A 17,690-nucleotide genomic window follows, 5' to 3' on the forward strand; every position below is an offset into this window, starting at 1 on the left:
ATTGTATATTATTTTATATTATATTATATTATATTATATTTTTTTATTTATTTAATTCTTTTTAGTAATCTGTCACCTTCAAGGCTCATTTGATTGTCTCAAAAATAAAACTTTATCTGGAAACTGAGTGGCAATGCCAAAAGATGGGAGCATGCAAACTTGCTGGGGGTCATGCACCAGCTGAGAAACTGGCATTGTTATGATTGGGAATGCTGACAGAAGATAGCTTTATTCCTTGGTTTTAGTATTAACAAGCCATAGTGTTACCATCTCATACATTACTGCACCATGGTGTCACCCCAAAACTTTCTTTTTAAAAGTAGAAGTATATGACCTGATTTAAACAGAGATCTGGCTTTCCTTCGAACCCCAGAGCTCTTGTGAAACCAGAGCGAGTGCTCAATGAGACGCCATTTGAGTGACCCCATGCTCTCCACCTCCAGCTAGATCATATATTTTCCTCCTCACATATTCTCTCTCTCACTCTTTTTCTTGTTGCTTTGCTTTCTTGTTCAGTCTCCATCACTGAAACTGTGTCTTGCTTCCTTGTGTAACCCCCACCTTTACTTCATCTCCCTAAAGATTGGTAAGTATAAAGAAGAGTGCTATAACGTAATGTCCATGAGACAAAGACAAAGGAAGTGAAGGATAGAGATGGATTCAGAGAGACGGGGAAGAGCTGAAAGCTGCAGCCAAAGATAGTTGCATAGAGAAGTTGATTCCCCCTGTGACTCCCTCTCTCTCCTTGTTAAGGGTACAAGCTTCATCCAGCTGCTCCATCCCTCTGGTCTCATAGCATCTAGTCCTTCTGCTCCTGCTGAAGGATCCTCAATTACCGACTCATAATTTTGCCTCCTCTAATGTCACAGAAGGCCATCCATTAATCTATGTTTTAATCTGCAAGACGTCACCCACCTCGTTCCAGGCTTTATGAGCAATAGCCTGTTAGCATTTGTGAGTTATTATATGTGTGCTCGTATGGGGTTAAACCCAGTGCACACTGCGATTTTTGCCATCTGATTGTAAAAAATTCATTTCGTCAAGAAAAAATAGGTAATGTTGAATTGCTTTGTGCAAAGATTGCAGAGAGGTTTGTAGAGACTCAGGGGATCTACAAAAAAGGACAAAATGATAATTTTAGAGCTGTCAAAGGTAACGTGTTAACTTCAGATGTTAATGAAATATGTTTAGCAGAATATTTTAACAATTTTCTTTAGTATAAGGATAGTAAGTAAGCCAATTATTTAACTTTAGACAAAATAATTTAATTTTGTCATCTTTGCAATATCTCACATATTTTTCCTCACACAGTATAAATTAGTTTTTATCACACTGATTTTATATTATTAAAATATTTAATTAACTGCCTTTATATTTCAGAAAGGGGGTCCTTTATGCATACCATACACAACATCTGTGACACTAGGTGAGGTAAAACACCCAGGTAACACTGTTCATTTTTATTGCAGTGTTAGTTAAGTTGTATATCGTGCAGCTTGATGTGGTTTGAGGAATCGTTGAAATTGCATAGTCTTTCCTTTGACATTTAACCTACAATCTCGGTGGGGTCACAATATACAATCTGGCAAGCAAAAATCATAAAGGACACCAAAAATTACATAGCATGTCCGACTTCAGTGAACCAGAATGGCAAGTGAAGAATTTCTGTCTGTCACTCTTCTGAAGTCACTTTTATATATATGTCACGGGTCAGATGAGTTATTTGTCTGTCAGGGAGCAAGAAATGGTTGGTTATGTGAAAACAAATAGAGCTGTAAAACTTCTGTATATGGAATTTGAAAACCGTGCTAATGAAAGATTGCGTATCTTATCTTAATTCCTCTCACCAGCTGTTTGTCTGTTTTAATATTTCTCACTAAAATGATGCTTTACAGCAGAAGATGGTCTGCCTCCAGTCAAATGTACATATTGTTTTGACTCAGTGACTGTGCCATTCTCGTAATTGTTCAAGACTAGTTTCCCGCTGCTGTTTGCACATGATTGGCCGACTCGCACTGTTGCCATGGCGATGCCGCCTTGAGTGACAGGCTTGGGGGCAGGTTTGGCAAATGATGAAAAGAGCTAGCCACTATTACTAACTGGTTTCTCAATGACCTAACTGGTTTCTCAAAGTATAAAAGTGCCTGACTAGACTGTCAGGACAACATGACCCATAATTCACCAGAAATGAGTGTTGAAGTGTTTGTGTGGTATGTTTTCTAAAAGCATAGCTTGAATAAATGATGTAGCCAATAAAAAATGCTTGAGCCAGCCTAAGCTTGGTGTGCTGGTCTAGCTGTCACCTGTACTGGTTACTAGGCTGGTGTTTACCTCAACAGCCAGATGCAAATTGCCCAAAACTCTTCTAGAACCAGCCAATGGACCAGGCTGGGAGACCAACTAAGATCAGTAAAGTCTCTAGTATCTCTAATAGGTTTCTACATGTGGTTGTAGACATTCATACTTTTGTGCAGTGCAAATATGGGATGACGCCCTAAAATCGATACACCAGTACCACCAGTTTACATAAATGCATTGAAGTGACACCAATTCGCAATTATAGTCGGCAAGCGGATTTCTGTAATCTCTACATATCTACATATAGGGCAACAGCAACAATCCTTCTTTCTGTCCTTGCTCATGAGTAGAGGCGACCCAGATGTCAAAAGTGCCTAGCGCAGCGTTTTGCAAGGTACATGGGTCTCGGAGCATCGGCCATCTATTTTCCCCAAGAATATTGTTCTTGGTTGATACTTTTTCTGGGTTTTTTCATTGCTGGTAGGCTCCCCAGGGGCTTCCCAGGAAAGGTTAACTAGTCTTTTCTTAAGCTTTCACCAGATGACAAATGGCTGTGTTCAACCTACGGGTCCCTTCGCTACCCATCCCATACCTCCTTTAGCTCATTCACATTCACTTCCTCTCACCCTGGGCCAGAGGAAAGAGAGCGGGAGATGAATGGAGAGATGAAAGAACAGTGAGATAGTGGGATGGGTGTGATATAAACGTAGTGTGATGGAATTCACAGGATTGTGAGAGCCGTTCCACCCTTTGTTGTCTGACCTTGTCCTGCTCTTTCTTAGCAGCCATAGATACTAGTCACTTCCAGTTCTGTTTTCAACTAAATCTAGTGCATGCGTGGAATCTCTTTGTGCTTTTATCATCACATGACCAGGGCTGGAGGAATTTGCTTGCGTGACTTTCACACCGTGTCGCCGTGGAACGGTGCCACAAATTTATTACACGCTGTTATGACCCTGTCTAGGAGGAGCCCGCTGCATACACTGGAATACAGAAAAATCTCCTTCGCTTTTTAGTTTACCACACACCGGAAGTTCAACTTCGGGGGTGAGCATACGCAAAAAAACAAACCAAAATAAACATTCATAGCAAACCTTCTAATCACTCTGGAATAGCAGTCAAATAATGTCATGACAACACTGATTGGCTGATGGCACTACAAGAACTCACAGTCTATTCTATTAATTATCCTGAGTTATGATGTTAGTGGCAGCAGACGAGGAGAAATGTAAGTACATTTCATGCTTTTAAGAGTTTTTCAAACAGGAACTGGATACTGGTAAATATACTATGAATCTGTAAATGTGAAAACATATTTGACTTATTGTTTTAACTTGTCAAAATGCACAGATATTTTGGAATAGTCATCAACAGCCAGAAAGATGTGTTTCTTGAACATTTTGTCACAACATAATTTCATTGCATTAAAGCCACTTAAATTTGTAAAATGGGAGAGTTTTATGAGTACGTACTGTGTACTCATTTTTCAACTCCCCTAGAGTTAAACAGTTGAGTTTTAACGTTTTCGAATCCATTCAGCCGATCTCCGGGTCTGGCGGTAGCACTTTTAGCTGTAGCTTAGCATAGATCATTGAATCTGATTAGACCGTAAGCATCTCGCTCAAAAATGACCAAAGAGTTTCTATATTTTTCCTATTTAAAACGTGGCTCTTCTGTAGTTACATCGTGTACTAAGACCGACGGAAAATGAAAAGCTGCGATTTTCTAGGCCGATATGGCTAGGAACTATACTCTCATTCCGGCGTAATAATCAAGGAACTTTGCTGCCGTACCATGAGTGCAGCAGGCGCAATGATATTACGCAGCGCCTGAAAATAGTCCCCAGCACGCTCCCTGTGCAAGCAGGTGGTCACGTTGGTTATGTTGACGGAAGTTAGCCTATTTTCAGGCGCTGCATAATATCATAACTACAGAAGAGTCAAGTTTTAAATAGGAAAAATATAGAAACTCTTTGGTCATTTTTGAGCGAGATGCTAACGGTCTAATCAGATTCAATGATCTATGCTAAGCTACAGCTAAAAGTGCTACCGCCAGACCCGGAGATCGGCTGAATGGATTCGAAAACGGTAAAACTCAACTGTTTAACTCTAGGGGAGTTGGAAAATGAGCCTATTTTCAAAAATAGTGGAGTGTTCCTTTAAAGGCAGGGTGGATGATTTCGGAGAGGCTAACAATTGAAAGCTAGCTTTGAATGCATAAGATCCCACCCTCCCTGCAAATCACTCTCCAAAGCCACGCCTCCTCCAAAAACACATGAACGCATGCACAGGCAAACCAGAAGCTAACCAACGACACGGTGAGAGATATTGTTGGTGGAGGGTTGAATGCAATGCTGTCAGATTACCTCATGTCTCATTCACCAGTGACAAAACATTGCAGTACAAAGCGCATAATATTACAATAATAACGCCTTACATTCTCGCTCGGTCTGCAATAGCGTAATGGAACACACTGATGACGTATCGTCAGTTTGAACAGGGTATGCAAATACATACAAGGCAGGTAGGACAGTAGTGATTTTTATCGGGATGTTAAGAGACTTTCAACCAGCATAACAAAAAATGTTTTGGAAGCAAATCACCCTGCCTTTAAGTCATCTGAATGTTAAATCTTCATGGTATTTTATGTCAACAAAACTCATTTCTAACATGCAGAACCACAATTGAAAGTTAAGCCAAAATCAATGCAACGTGGGTTAACTAGACTATCTGACAATAGCAATGGTAGCAACAGGAAGTCAAGCACAGAGCAGAGCTCCCCCTACAGGCTCAGTAGTCCCTTTTATTCTCCTGTCTCTTGCTCACCAATCACGAATGGGGATTATTTAAAGCTGAACAAGTCATTTGTAAGATGCAGAGACATGAAAGAGAAAAGGAGCAAAACCGAATGAAAAGATTACAAGACACTACTGAGTGTTGATTATAAGACATGTGATCAGTGTAATCACAGGTCAGCAATACTTGTCAAAGTGCTTTCCGAAACAAGTTGCGTGTGCTGTAAGCATGTATGTACATGTGTGAGTGAGCCTGTGCATCCACGTCTGTTGGAAATGATGGATGGGGTGGTCGGTGGAGCCGTCAGGCTGAAGGTTGTATGCGTGTGTTTGAGTGCAGCATGCGTTCGGTATATTTAAGCTGAGAGGTGAAAGTGCTGTGCTCTTTTTCGGCTCAGCGAGTTGGAAGCCTTTAGGCTGAATAAGTTCCTTTAATACTGCAGGAAGGCTCTGTCTGCATTGATTACAGAGCCTCAGACTGGACGCCAACATCGTCCGTATCTGCTGCTCCGCACACCAGTCGTTGCGCCGCATCACAGCTCAGGGAAGACAGGTGCTATTCTACTGAGGTCAGGAGAAGTGATTATATGCAGAAAATCTTTTCTTTAGTGCATTTTCTTCTGCCTCAATCCGTTTCTTATGGACATTCAATAGTTTGGCATTGAATCATTTTACTCTGTGGGCCATTTAAAGAAATATTCTTTGTTCAATACAAGTTAAGCTCAGTCAACAACATTTGTGGCATAATGTTGATTACCACAAGAAATATATTTGACTCATCACTTGTTTTTGCAAAAAAAGCACAAATCAAGTTTACGGCGAGGCACTTACAATGGAAGTAAATTTACAGAACATACAGTTCTTGGAATTTCTGGAATCAAAAAATTATTGTTCAATTAATTGAATATATTGATGCTCCAAAGTTCTTTAGTCTGAAAACAAGTTTTTTTCTGTTTTGCTTTTTGTGGTAATCTACATAATGCTACAAGTGTTGGCAAATGAGCTTAACTTGTATTGAACCCTTTAAATGCATTTCCGCAGTTAATTTGTTACAGGCTTCATTTTTCACTTAACAGTGATTGCAATAGCACTAATGAAGAGTGGACTCTGATAAAACACTGTTTGATAAGTCCTCCGTAATTACGAACACAATGTGAGGAGAGTCTGATATGGACTGAGCAGAAGTGAATCCATCCAGCTGTCTGCACTTATAGCGGTGTGGCCTTCCCAAAACTGCTCTCTTCATTAGAGCTCTCGCTATGGGTGGATGCACGTTTGTGTGCGGCCAGATTGCTTATTATATGTACAGGATCCAGTCCCTCCCTATGGTACTGTGAGCCCAGAGAAGGCGGGAGAGAGAGTCATTTGAGTAGATTGGCTCTTTGTCCAATCTAGAAGGGTCAAAACGGCTCTAAATATAGAGGCGTTGCAAATATAGCCACTTGTGCGGGAGTATGTGTGTGTGGGCTTGTAACTCGGGGACAGGAAGCAGGCGAGATTAGAACCAGGATGCTTTCTAGATGGGATGGATGACATCAGGAAGACGCTGATCTGTAGCCCTGCCCTCTGTTGGACAAAGCAGGAAGTACCATGGTCAGCTCCTTCCTGAATGCACAGGGTTGGAGGCTGTTCCCATACTCCGATACATAAGTGTAATTGTCTGCAGTCTGAACTTTGCGCTGGGCAGTTTTAAAGTCAATATGAAATCAAAATTGAGCCTATTTTCTTTCTTAATACAAGTTCAGGACTTATTGTTATCAGTTGTCTTCATAACCTTTCATCAAAATATAATTACTTCATACGCCTCTGAAACAAATTTCATGTTCAACTGCCATCATCTAACTTAGTCAGTAGCCAAAATGCTATTGTTTTAGGCTGGTGTTATAGGTAATGACAACCTTTTACAGTCCTAACAATATTTGCAGTAATTTCAGGTGTAAAGCATTCATGTAAGCTCAAATAGTAAAGCATAGCACTAGCAACGCCAAGGTAATGGGTTTGATTCCCAGGGAAAGCAAGTCACTTTAGAAAAACGTGTCAGTGTAATGCATAATTGTGAGTTTAAATGGATAGTGAATATTCATCATTTACTCACCCTCATGTTGTTGAAACATTTCTCAAGATCATCTTTTATGTTCCACAGAAGGTAGAAACTTGTACCGGTTTGAAATGACATGAGGGTGAATAAATGTTGACAGAACTTTCATTTTAGGATAATCATCATAAAGGTGTTAAAGTTTATTGGATAAATGTAGTAAAGTGTACAGCTATATGGCAAATATCAGTTTGAAAGTGAAACTTTACCATTGGGATTCGTCAAGATTCTTAATGATCCTTGACCTTTCACCTCTACTTCTTGGTTAAAAGCTTCCTCAAAAGTGGGGTGCTAAGGTTGTTAAGCTTGGGTGTAGCTGCAAACTCTCATGCTAGTATGTAATGCCCACTTTCATCTTTCGATGAACTCCTGATAGACAAAGCCAAGTTTTCTTGTTTTCTCTGAATATCCTGTTAAATATTTTGCTACTGAGTAAAATGTGAAGGCCATTTTATGTTGACTTGAACATTCTATTCTCAAGTCTTTTTAAGCTAAAGCGCATTGTATTCCCACGCAGCACTTTTGATTATTTATGCATTACGCGCAGTTGTTTGCGCTGACAAATAAAGAATATCATCACAAAAGCAGCGGTTGTATTTTATTGTGCGGTAATTTCAAGTGTGTCACCTGCCAGAGGTGTGTGCGAGGCACAACAAAGCTTGTCTCTCTGGCTTGTGTATTACAGCACTCCGGCTCAGCGCGTTTCAGTATCAGCTCGTGTTCCGCCGCTCCAGACCCCGAGTGGCTGCCGGATCCCCAATCTAATATTCACATATCCAGTGTTGTTTGCGTGAAAGCATAGCGATACAAGGTTATGTATTTTTAGTCGCGCCGCTGCTTTTTAGTTCAACGTGTCGTGTCAGCTTGTCAGCGCCTTTGATGCTGAAAGCCCTCTTCTCCAAAGGGACCCTCTTGTGCATGTAAAGAAGTGAAAATCTGTCTGTCTTCCCGCGTTAAAGGACGAATACTGACCGTACTCTTGGTAACACGGCTTGACACGTTCTCGTCTCGGCTAGACGGGGAAAACATGCGCGATCTGTCTCGTTTTCTCTCCTCCTCTCTCTTTGATGAACATGCTTTGTCACATTCCCCCATCCTCACCCCTCCTTTCTTTCTCTCGCTCTCTCTCTGTGCTCCCCCGCACTCTTGTTCTCTCCCACACCTCTCTCTCTCTATCTCTCTCTCTCTCTTGCTCCGCAGCGATGCTGTATAATTCTCAGAGCTCAGAGTCTGTGCGGAGCTCCAGTCATGTGCAGATGTCTCCGCGCTCACAGAGAGGTTGACGACAACTCTGTTTCCTTTCTCCGGCATTTGTTCCCTCATCCGTCTTTCTCTTCCATACCTTAAGACCTTTCCCGTCGGTTTGTGGACTAGAGTGCCGTGCAACCGGGAAGGGGAAAGTGGCTGCGTGCCGTATGCGCGCGCGTGTGAAGTTGTGTGAGAGAGGGCGTACGGAGACAGAGAGGGCACAACTGCTTCTCGTACGTGACTTCTGAAGCCCCTCGCCCCTTCCTCCAGGAGAGAGAGACCGCCAGGGAACCGTGTCCGACGGTTCGGAGAGGAGGAGATACGAGGGGAAGACTCACGCTAGGAGCGATGCATCACTCGGGCAACACCTGCGGTAGAGCTAAAGCCCTCTCTCAAGAGACCGGTAAGAGCTCTGCAGAACTGTGTGTGTGTGTATTTTGTGTGAGAGAGAGTGCTACTGAGCTGTGAAAGAAACTACATCAGACCCTGCTGGAAAAACCAGCGCATGTTGTGTATTGGATGCTGGTGGCTTCTTAGCTAGCTAAAAACTTCCTTGGTCAACCAGCTTCTCCAGAAGGACCACGAAGGACCAAGTTTTGCTGGTGAACATCATGGATGTGCTGCTCCACCAGCTGGACAAGCAACCCAACCAGGCAATGTGAAAATTCAAGTTGGTCTTTTCAGCAGGGATGCTCTGCGTAGACCAAAAGAACGTCAGAGAACGTCAATCATTCTCCCTTGCGTGCCTCTAGGAGATCACAGATAACGGGGCGTCCATTCATCGGAGAGCTCACGTTTCTTCTGTTTATGCCTTCAGCTGTTAACGTCTTGTTTAACCGTTGGTTTGCAAGTCTCGGTAGACACCCTTGGCACTTTAGATTGATGTAAGTTGACGGTAGTTCGGATGAGTGACGTCTGGCTGAGGGTGGCGCATGAATGCGCCTCCGGTTGATACATCTCCTCCCTCTCATTTAATTACTCATGCATGTGCGAGTTTAAATATTTACAAGCCTGCAGTTTAGCCCTAATTTACCTCCCAGAGTAAACGGACTAAATTGCCAAATTTGATCAAATTTGCATTTCGGCGGAAAAAAACAATGTGAGCGCTTTGTTGAGGGAACATTTTTGCTGAGTAATTGAGGAATGTTTGGGTGGGGGGAGGAGGGGGTGGTGCTATGTCTTCAGGGAATTGCGAAGTAAATTAGGAATTACGTCTGTATTGACTGAGTTTTAATGATTTTTAGGTTAAAGGCCGACCATGTTCAGGGTGGGAACGCCTGAGGCAGGTTGTTTACAGCTTTCTAACTGAAACTGGCATCTCAGTTGTGGCTGCTAGTAGCCGTAAGTGAGATGTTTGGTGAGCTTGAGAAATATTGGTCTTGTGCTATTGGTCTGATTTAGTATTCCGGTGATCTCAAGTTCTCATGGTGACCGTTAAGATGTGAAATGTCATTGGTCGTTAACAGTGTGTGAAACCTTGACTTGTGTGAAAACCATGATGTTTATCCTCATAACTGACCAGACTGTATAGTTGTTATCCATTTAATAATTATTTAAAAAAAAAAAATCCACTATTTATTTAAATGTGCAGAACAAAAAAAATGAAATGTAAAAAAAACTCCCACTCATATTTTATTCTCTATTTTCTTTGTTCCCTTACAAACATTCATATGTGCGAAAGCTCACTTGGCTTTGATATCCTTTCGTTTCTGCACCATATGTGCCTTAGAGATTCGTGAAAACAGACCTGACTAGAGAAGTGAAGAATAGTGCGAGAAAGACAATGAAAGGGTGAAAAGATAATAATAGCAGACCTTGTGTTAGATACAATTTAATTTGCCCCAGCATGCGCTTTTGAGTGTAAATGTGTGCGTTTTGTTGAATACACAATCAGTGATGGCGACATGTAGTTACAAAGCACTGGGTAGCCTCTGATCAAGACCCCTAAATCACTTCTAGGCCGGACTGAACTGATAACGGCGCATTTTGGGGATTTTCAGACCAGCGGCACACACATTCACAGCTGACCTCAGCAAAGCACACACACAACATCTCACACACTGCAAGCTGATGTAGAATTAAAGACAGAATCTCGGCTTTGGAGCAAACATGAGTGGATTAAACGTTCCCTTGCTTTCCATCTCTTTTCTCCTGTAGTGAGCTAGTTTAATGGGCCCTGGGTCTGTTGTGGAGCCATATGCCTGATGACAGCTCATTTGATCACACAAAACTAACTGTGAGAGTGATAGAGTGATCAAGAGATGGTGAAACTTAATTGGCTCTGTTTACCTCGCCGAGTTGGGGCCTGTTTGTGGCGACGAGGACGCCGTCCATCAGGAATAGAGAGAGAGGGAGATTTTAATTGAAAATATGGATTCTATTAACCCTGCCGCCCAGGGCTCTCATTAGCATCTCATTAGTGCGGAGGAAAGGTAAGGAACAAATTATATTATTGTTGCAATAGGTGGCGGTTTTTCATTTACAAGGTCCAGAGTGTAAACGCAGCCGCTTGCTCTCTAGCAAACGCGTCATATCGATAGAAACTCTCTGTGGAGAATCAAGTCACAACTTGTCAGAGAATAAACATGCAATATGTGTCATTTTGTGCTGTTAAATATAATATCTAACGTATGTAAATATGCATACCTACAACTGATGTGTAGATAAGATGTGTATGTGTGCATCTGAATGGTCTCCGCCGTCATTTCTGGTCATCTTGTTTGCCTGAGGCCATGCACACAAGCAGGGCATGCTGGGAGGCTTGTGGAGAGGAGAAAAGAGGAGAGGAGACAGCGTACAAGACTCCTGCAGTCAGCTGCACGCCTGGCGGTCGACAGACCTCCCTGCTCGCCTGAGCCTCTAAAAAGCTCACCCCCCACCAAAGCCATCAGAAAAATCAGAATTCTAGAGCAAAAATATATCCTGTCATTTTCCCTCCTCTGGTTTCCAGCTCCGTTTGACATCCTCCCGCTCTCTCTGCTCTCCGTTACTCAGACACCATCCCCTCCTGCTGGAGACTTGAGATACTGCATGCGAACTCAAGCAGGCACCAGCAGCGCAGGTGGGCGAGACAAAGCACTTTTACACCTAGAGCACAGCATCAGCGCTTCCAGGGCTTTTGTGTTGACACAGATGTGTGAAAATCGAGACGCTCTTTAGTGTTTGTTCCACTCTGCTCTTTCTATTGTGCTTGTCACGTGTCACTGTAGCAGAAAATCATCAGCCAACACATGTGGTTCAGGAATGAGATCTAATCTACATATGCTGGTTGTAAACATTCTTTCATGGTGTTTGTATGATGCAGAATGGGTGAAATTGAGTCAGAGTGTGTGTGACGGTGTGTGTGTAGAGGGATTGGGATGAGTCAGGATAGATTATTAGGACAATTTGTCAGATCCTTTTTTTAATTTAAATTTCAAGTTTTAGATTTAAGGTGCTAATGGGTTAAATTAGGAGAAACATTTTTGCTAAGAGGATTTTAGAAAGATGTCAGCATGCTGTGCAGTCAAAAGTTGTCCTTTAATTCATTCTCTTTAAGGAAACATTTCTTTAGCTATTAAAACACTACTTGTCTAATAAAAACATTGCTTTCGAACCTCAAACCAGCCACTGTAGGTAATTTTCCCATTATTATAATAAACTATTTACAAAAATATTATAAATTCTGTCTCTATGACATTGGGGTGAGTAAGTTTTTCCTGTTAGTATAATGTTACTAAAGAAAAAAATATGTTTCAAATAAATGCAGTTCTTTTAAAATATAATTAGATATGTATCAAGTTTCCACAGAAAATATGAAGCCGTTTTCATCATAATGTTTCTTGACTAACAAATCAGCATATTAGAATCATTTCTGAAGGCTTGTGTGACGCGGAAGACTCTAGTAATGGCTGCTGAAAATTCAGCTTTGCCATCATAGGTATAAGTTACATTTTAAAGTATATTTAAATAGAAAACAGTTATTTTAAATTATAATAATATTTCACAGTATATTTAAAATATAATTAGATATGTATCAAGGGTTTCCACAGAAAATATGAAGCCGTTTTCATCATAATGTTTCTTGACTAACAAATCAGCATATTAGAATCATTTCTGAAGGATTGTGTGACGCGGAAGACTCTAGTAATGGCTGCTGAAAATTCAGCTTTGCCATCATAGGTATAAGTTACATTTTAAAGTATATTTAAATAGAAAACAGTTATTTTAAATTATAATAATATTTCACAGTATAACTGTTTGTACTGTATTTTTGATCAAATAAATGCAGCCTTAGTGAGCATGAGCAACAAATTTCAAGAATATTAAACAATCTTACTGAACCCAAGCTTTTGAACGGTTGTCTTTTTGCTGTTAGTAACTATTTTTATTTATTTATTTGTCCAGTGCATACAAATAACAGTTGCATTTTTAACTTTGATATTAAGTATAGTCAAAAAACTTTGAAAAACACGTATTGAGACAGCTGTTCCATTCACTTGCACTCTGTCCAGCTGTTTTTGAACACTAGAACACTTGTGTGAACGCCTTTAAATCAGCATAATTATACAGAGCTTCCTTAAGGTCATCACGTCGTTTAGACAACCTGCAGAATAGTGGTTTATGAAAATACGTCGTTTTGCACATCCCTAATGGGGGCAGCATGATAAAGTCCCTGTGGGCTTGCATGCGGAGCTCTTGAAAAGGATGTGTGTGCGTGTGTGTCATGGGTGCGCTATTAAGCATGTGTGTGAGCAGATGGTTGTAAAGCTCTGTGTGATGTGGGTGCTGCTTGATTTCCATCTCAGCAACACGAAGCCCACACGTCTTCTCTCGTTTTCTCATTCACTCCCTCGGTGTTTCTCGCTCGCTCCGTCTCTTTCTCATATCAGCCTCTTTCTCGATCAGCCAACGGTTGTAAACTCAGTGATTGACCTTTATGCTGACAGTATTTACAACTTAATCACATCCTCTGTAGCTAGTTCTCCCTCAGCTCCTCCATGGCACATGCTGTTTTTGCAGCCTCACTCCTTCACTCTGTCACCTCTTCACACATTTACTCATTTTTCAACACTTTCTATTAACTTCCGCTGCTCTTTCATTTGGTTTGAGCCAGAGCGGAGTTGTTTTAGTGAGGGGATGACTGATCTACTTGGGTTCCTAACGCTTTTGGGCCGATCTGTGAGGACGGCACGATCACACTTGAAAGCATTTGTTGTTGTTTTTTTTAGATTATGCATTTTGCCTCTTTACACCTCTCTAGCACTCTGTCCTTCACAATGAAGGTCATTGGGAGATTGAATCCAGCCTCCCGTGTCTCTGTGGAGCTGTCTGGCTGGATGGAGGACAAGCGGTGTTGTAAATCAGACGTCCCAGCATCCCTGCATCAGCAGCAGAAAGGGAGAATGCAGATATGCAGCTAAGCTGCTAATGCTTTGGCAATACCAATGCACAATTACTTATCATGCCAATAAAGCACATTAAACTGAAACTGAGAACGAGAGGGAGAGGGGGAGAATGTGATTTTGTGTGTGCATTTCTTCTCATCTTTTCCCTTCTTGTACTTTCTCTTCTTGTCTCTTTTCTTGTCCCATTTCCTGTCTCGTCTCATCTCATTTTCTCATGTTTTATCTCAAAACTTGATGCAACTTTCTTTTTCAACATGCCTCTTCTCAGCTCAGTTTGTCTCATATCTTCACTTGTCCTTTTTTTTTCTTCCTGTATGGTCTAGACTTGCTTCATTTTGTATCACGTTGCCAACATGTCTCTTCTCTTGTTTCTTTTTGTCTCATCTTGATTTGTCTCATATAGTGTCTCCTCTTGTCTTATTTTGTCTCAACTGGCCTCTTTTCACATTTTGTCTTGTCTAACCTTTTCTTTCTTTGACTCATTTTAATTTGTCTCATCTCTTCTTTCTCTGGACTTGTCTTTTCTGTTCTCCTGTCAAATTTTTATTGTCTTCTTTTCTGTCTTGCTTTATTTTGTCTCATGTTGTTTACTCATTTTGAAACGTGCTTCTTCACTTTTTCATTTGTCTTGTCTTGGTTTGTCTCATTTTGTCTCTTCTCTTGTCTCATTTACCTTGTATTTTTCTCTTGTGTCATTTTGAAATCAACTGGTCTTCTCTTTTCTTATTTTGTCTTGACACACTTTATATTTCCATTTCAATTTGTGTCGCTTCATTTTTTTGGTATTGTCTTTTTTGTTCCTTGTATTTTTTTCTCTGTTCTTCTCTTCAGTTTGTGTTATCATGAACTAGACGAAGTGAAATCAAGAGCCTTTGATATAAGTATTGAGAGTGTTCAGTATTACGTAAACTATTGTAAGGCAAATCTGTTTAGAGCCTGTCAACACACACACATTATGTACTTCAATAGTCACAATAAAAATATGTGATTAGTCTCTAACACTTGAATATTAAATGGCTGAAAATGCCATATGAAACGCTCCCTCTGCCCACTTAATGGCACATTGTAAATGTGCAGTTGATTCATATGTGGAATTCACAGTCAAGTGAGGTGACTCGACAGTTGAATAATTAGCTCAGTTAAACTCAACCGCCTAATATCCCTTTGTGACACACAGCAGACACGGCCAACTGCTGTAAACAGCATTTGTTCTGCTGTAATCAGGTGCTGTTACAGCCAGATGAATGAGGGAAAAATTAGCATGGTGAGGCCTTGGAGAGACAATCTCGAGATTTGAGTGTTTAAACCCATCATTGGTTCACCTGTCATCTCCTCCATGTGTGCAGCACTTTCACAGATGTGCAGAAAAGAAAGGGAAATGTTTGTGTTTGAGAGTATTTGTGTGTGTTAAGATTGGGTGATATGAGCAATCCTGTGTGTGTGTGTGTGTGTTTGTGTGTGTAAAGACTTCAGATGCAAAAACCTCGAAGTCCGTCTGAGATTTTTTCTTTTTCTTTTAAATGAGCATTTTTGACAGGCTCCAATGTTTAGGTTAAGTCATTTCACTCTAATGGCAATGAAAAGGTTATTAGTCAGTTATTAAATGGCTAATTTTCGAAAATGTCCAATGATATTTTCATAGAAGCCTGATAAAAATGCTCATTTAAAAGAAAAACTCTCAGACGGACTTTTTTGCGTGTTACTTTTTCTTATAGCAATGCTTTATACAAGGTACTACTTGCATAAGGTAATGCCTGTTTTGTGAGTTTTTTCTTATTTGATTGCTTTCTATTTTATTTGGAAATTGATAGACACGAACCAAATGATTATTCATGTAATTTAATAAAATGTCAACAGTGCTAAAACAGATTCACATTATATAACACTTGAGTTAAACTAAAAGATTCTGCAGTAAAACAAAAACTAAAACAGACAGTTTTGACTTGGTATTGTAAAATACATAAAATGGAATTATATTTTAGTTGTGCTTAATTATCTTCTTCTTGCCTTGTTGTGACATGTCTGGCTGTGTATATTCACATTGTTTCTCAATCATCCTAAGTATCACATGCAAATAGCATAAATTAGCCCATCTCACTAACATCCGCACTAATATATCTACTGCGATATTAACAGTATAGCAAAACCTTTACCAACTGGTACATTTGTAGTGTCTCATGGCATAAACGGCATACCGTCCAGCCCTAGTGTGTGTTTATTTGATTAGGCATGTCGATATTAGTGTGCTATGAGTGTGTGTGTTTAAGTATGTGTGTTTAGTGGGCCTGGCCTGTTGTTATGGATGGATGGAGGTATTCATTTTCTCTGCAGTAATTTGGCCGCTGATTGTGTCTGTGTGTGTGTGTGTGGGTTTGACTGTCTGGCAAGCTGGCTAGTTTCACGCATCACTACCCTGGCTTATCGCTCGAGCGCTGCTGCCGCATGTGAACCAGCTATGCGTCTCACAAACCAGCATTTCTACACCTCCCCGTGTCCCATGGACCCTCTGTCTCCTTCACCTAATCTCTCTCCTCCTGTCCCCTGTGCTGTTGCGGGTGATGTAATCTGGGTGGTGCGATTGCTCATTGTCATATATTAAACTCTCGCTGTGTTCCAGATATACTGAGTCTCTCGGGGCCGCGAGACTCAGTAGCACAGCGGTCCCCTGGTGCCAAGAGGAACGAAGCCCCCTGGCCAACACTCATTAAGCTTTTTGTGTGGCTATTCAGGTAGCTAGCGCTGTCACGCCTGCGTAAGGAAAGCCTCTTGGCGCCCATGACGCCGTGTGACAGCTTGGCTGTCAGTGCACATCGACCTAAAGATCGCTCTCTACAATGAGAGCGAGAACTTCGGTTAGAGCCAGCTGTCAGCGGCACGTCTCCTCACCCAGACGCGAGCAAACGCCAAGCTCACCTGAACCTAAACTCGAGAAGACACACCTGAACGCAAGCGCAGGTGAAAATGACACTCAGCCGAAGCCGTTCCCACCCTGTCTTTGGGAGTCGCGGGAGGGGGTTAGTCACTAACGCTTGTTTGCCCTCCACTTCCCGAGATCGACATCCTTATGCGGCTTTGATGCGTGCAAGATTTGGGTTTGACTGTCAGAAGGATTGAGCGGCTTGCGAGAAAGGTCACGCGGATGAGAAAGGATGTGTGAATGTGAAGTGTGAAATTCGGGAAATAGATTTTAGGCCGTTTGTCATAAAAGAGATTGACATGAGAGACAGTTTATGCCTCAGAGTCTTGCGTCCCTGTGTATACATGTGTTTGTGTGTGTGTTTTCGGGAGACAGATGCCTGAGAAAGGAGATCTGTGTAAAATTGTGTATTGAGCTATTATCTGAGCAGACGCCAATGATGGGGAGAGGGGCGACGGCAATGTGACCTTGCCTTGGGGACGATAACAGCATGAAATCCAGCCCCTTGCATCTGTGTGTGTTTGGCTCTGAAGAACAGCAGTCAGTTAAATGGGCAAAGAGGCTTGGAGACGAGAGGGCAGTGTGGCGTTTTCATCCATCATTCTTGATCACCCAGTGACGCCACCTCTCAACACTGAGCGCATCTGTCATTTCGCTCGCACTCGCGATCATATGCTCGCTCAGATGCATTTGCTGGAGATTTTCTTAGGCGTAGCTGCATTATGTCATTATATTAATAAATAAAAATGGCCTGTATATAATTATAGTGAGGAACTAACCAAAAGTAAATGTCCATCAAAAAATCTTTTCAAATCTTTATGTGTGTATGTATATATACAGTGGGTACGGAAAGTATTCAGACCCCCTTAAATTTTTCACTCTTTGTTATATTGCAGCCATTTGCTAAAATCATTTAAGTTAATTTTTTTTCCTCATTAATGTACACACAGC

General features: G+C 41.3%; 1 protein-coding gene across 11 annotated transcripts in view; it reads left to right on the forward strand.

Moving 5' to 3' along the window:
• Window positions 1-17,690, forward strand: part of LOC107707213 (teneurin-2-like) — a 312,784-nt gene that overhangs the window by 137,029 nt on the left and 158,065 nt on the right. Inside the window, exon 1 of one of the 11 annotated variants that reach the window (XM_016511155.1) lies at window positions 8,515-8,838. The exons of the other annotated variants lie outside the window; for them this stretch is intronic. Within the exon in view, the coding sequence (XP_016366641.1) occupies window positions 8,784-8,838 (55 nt within the window). The 5' untranslated portion in view covers window positions 8,515-8,783. Of the gene's footprint in view, window positions 1-8,514; window positions 8,839-17,690 lie in introns of those variants that run through there. 11 annotated transcript variants of the gene reach the window in all.

Source organism: Sinocyclocheilus rhinocerous, unplaced genomic scaffold (assembly GCF_001515625.1).
Source record: "Sinocyclocheilus rhinocerous isolate Xijiao unplaced genomic scaffold, SAMN03320098_v1.1 scaffold174, whole genome shotgun sequence".
NCBI lineage: Eukaryota > Metazoa > Chordata > Actinopteri > Cypriniformes > Cyprinidae > Sinocyclocheilus > Sinocyclocheilus rhinocerous.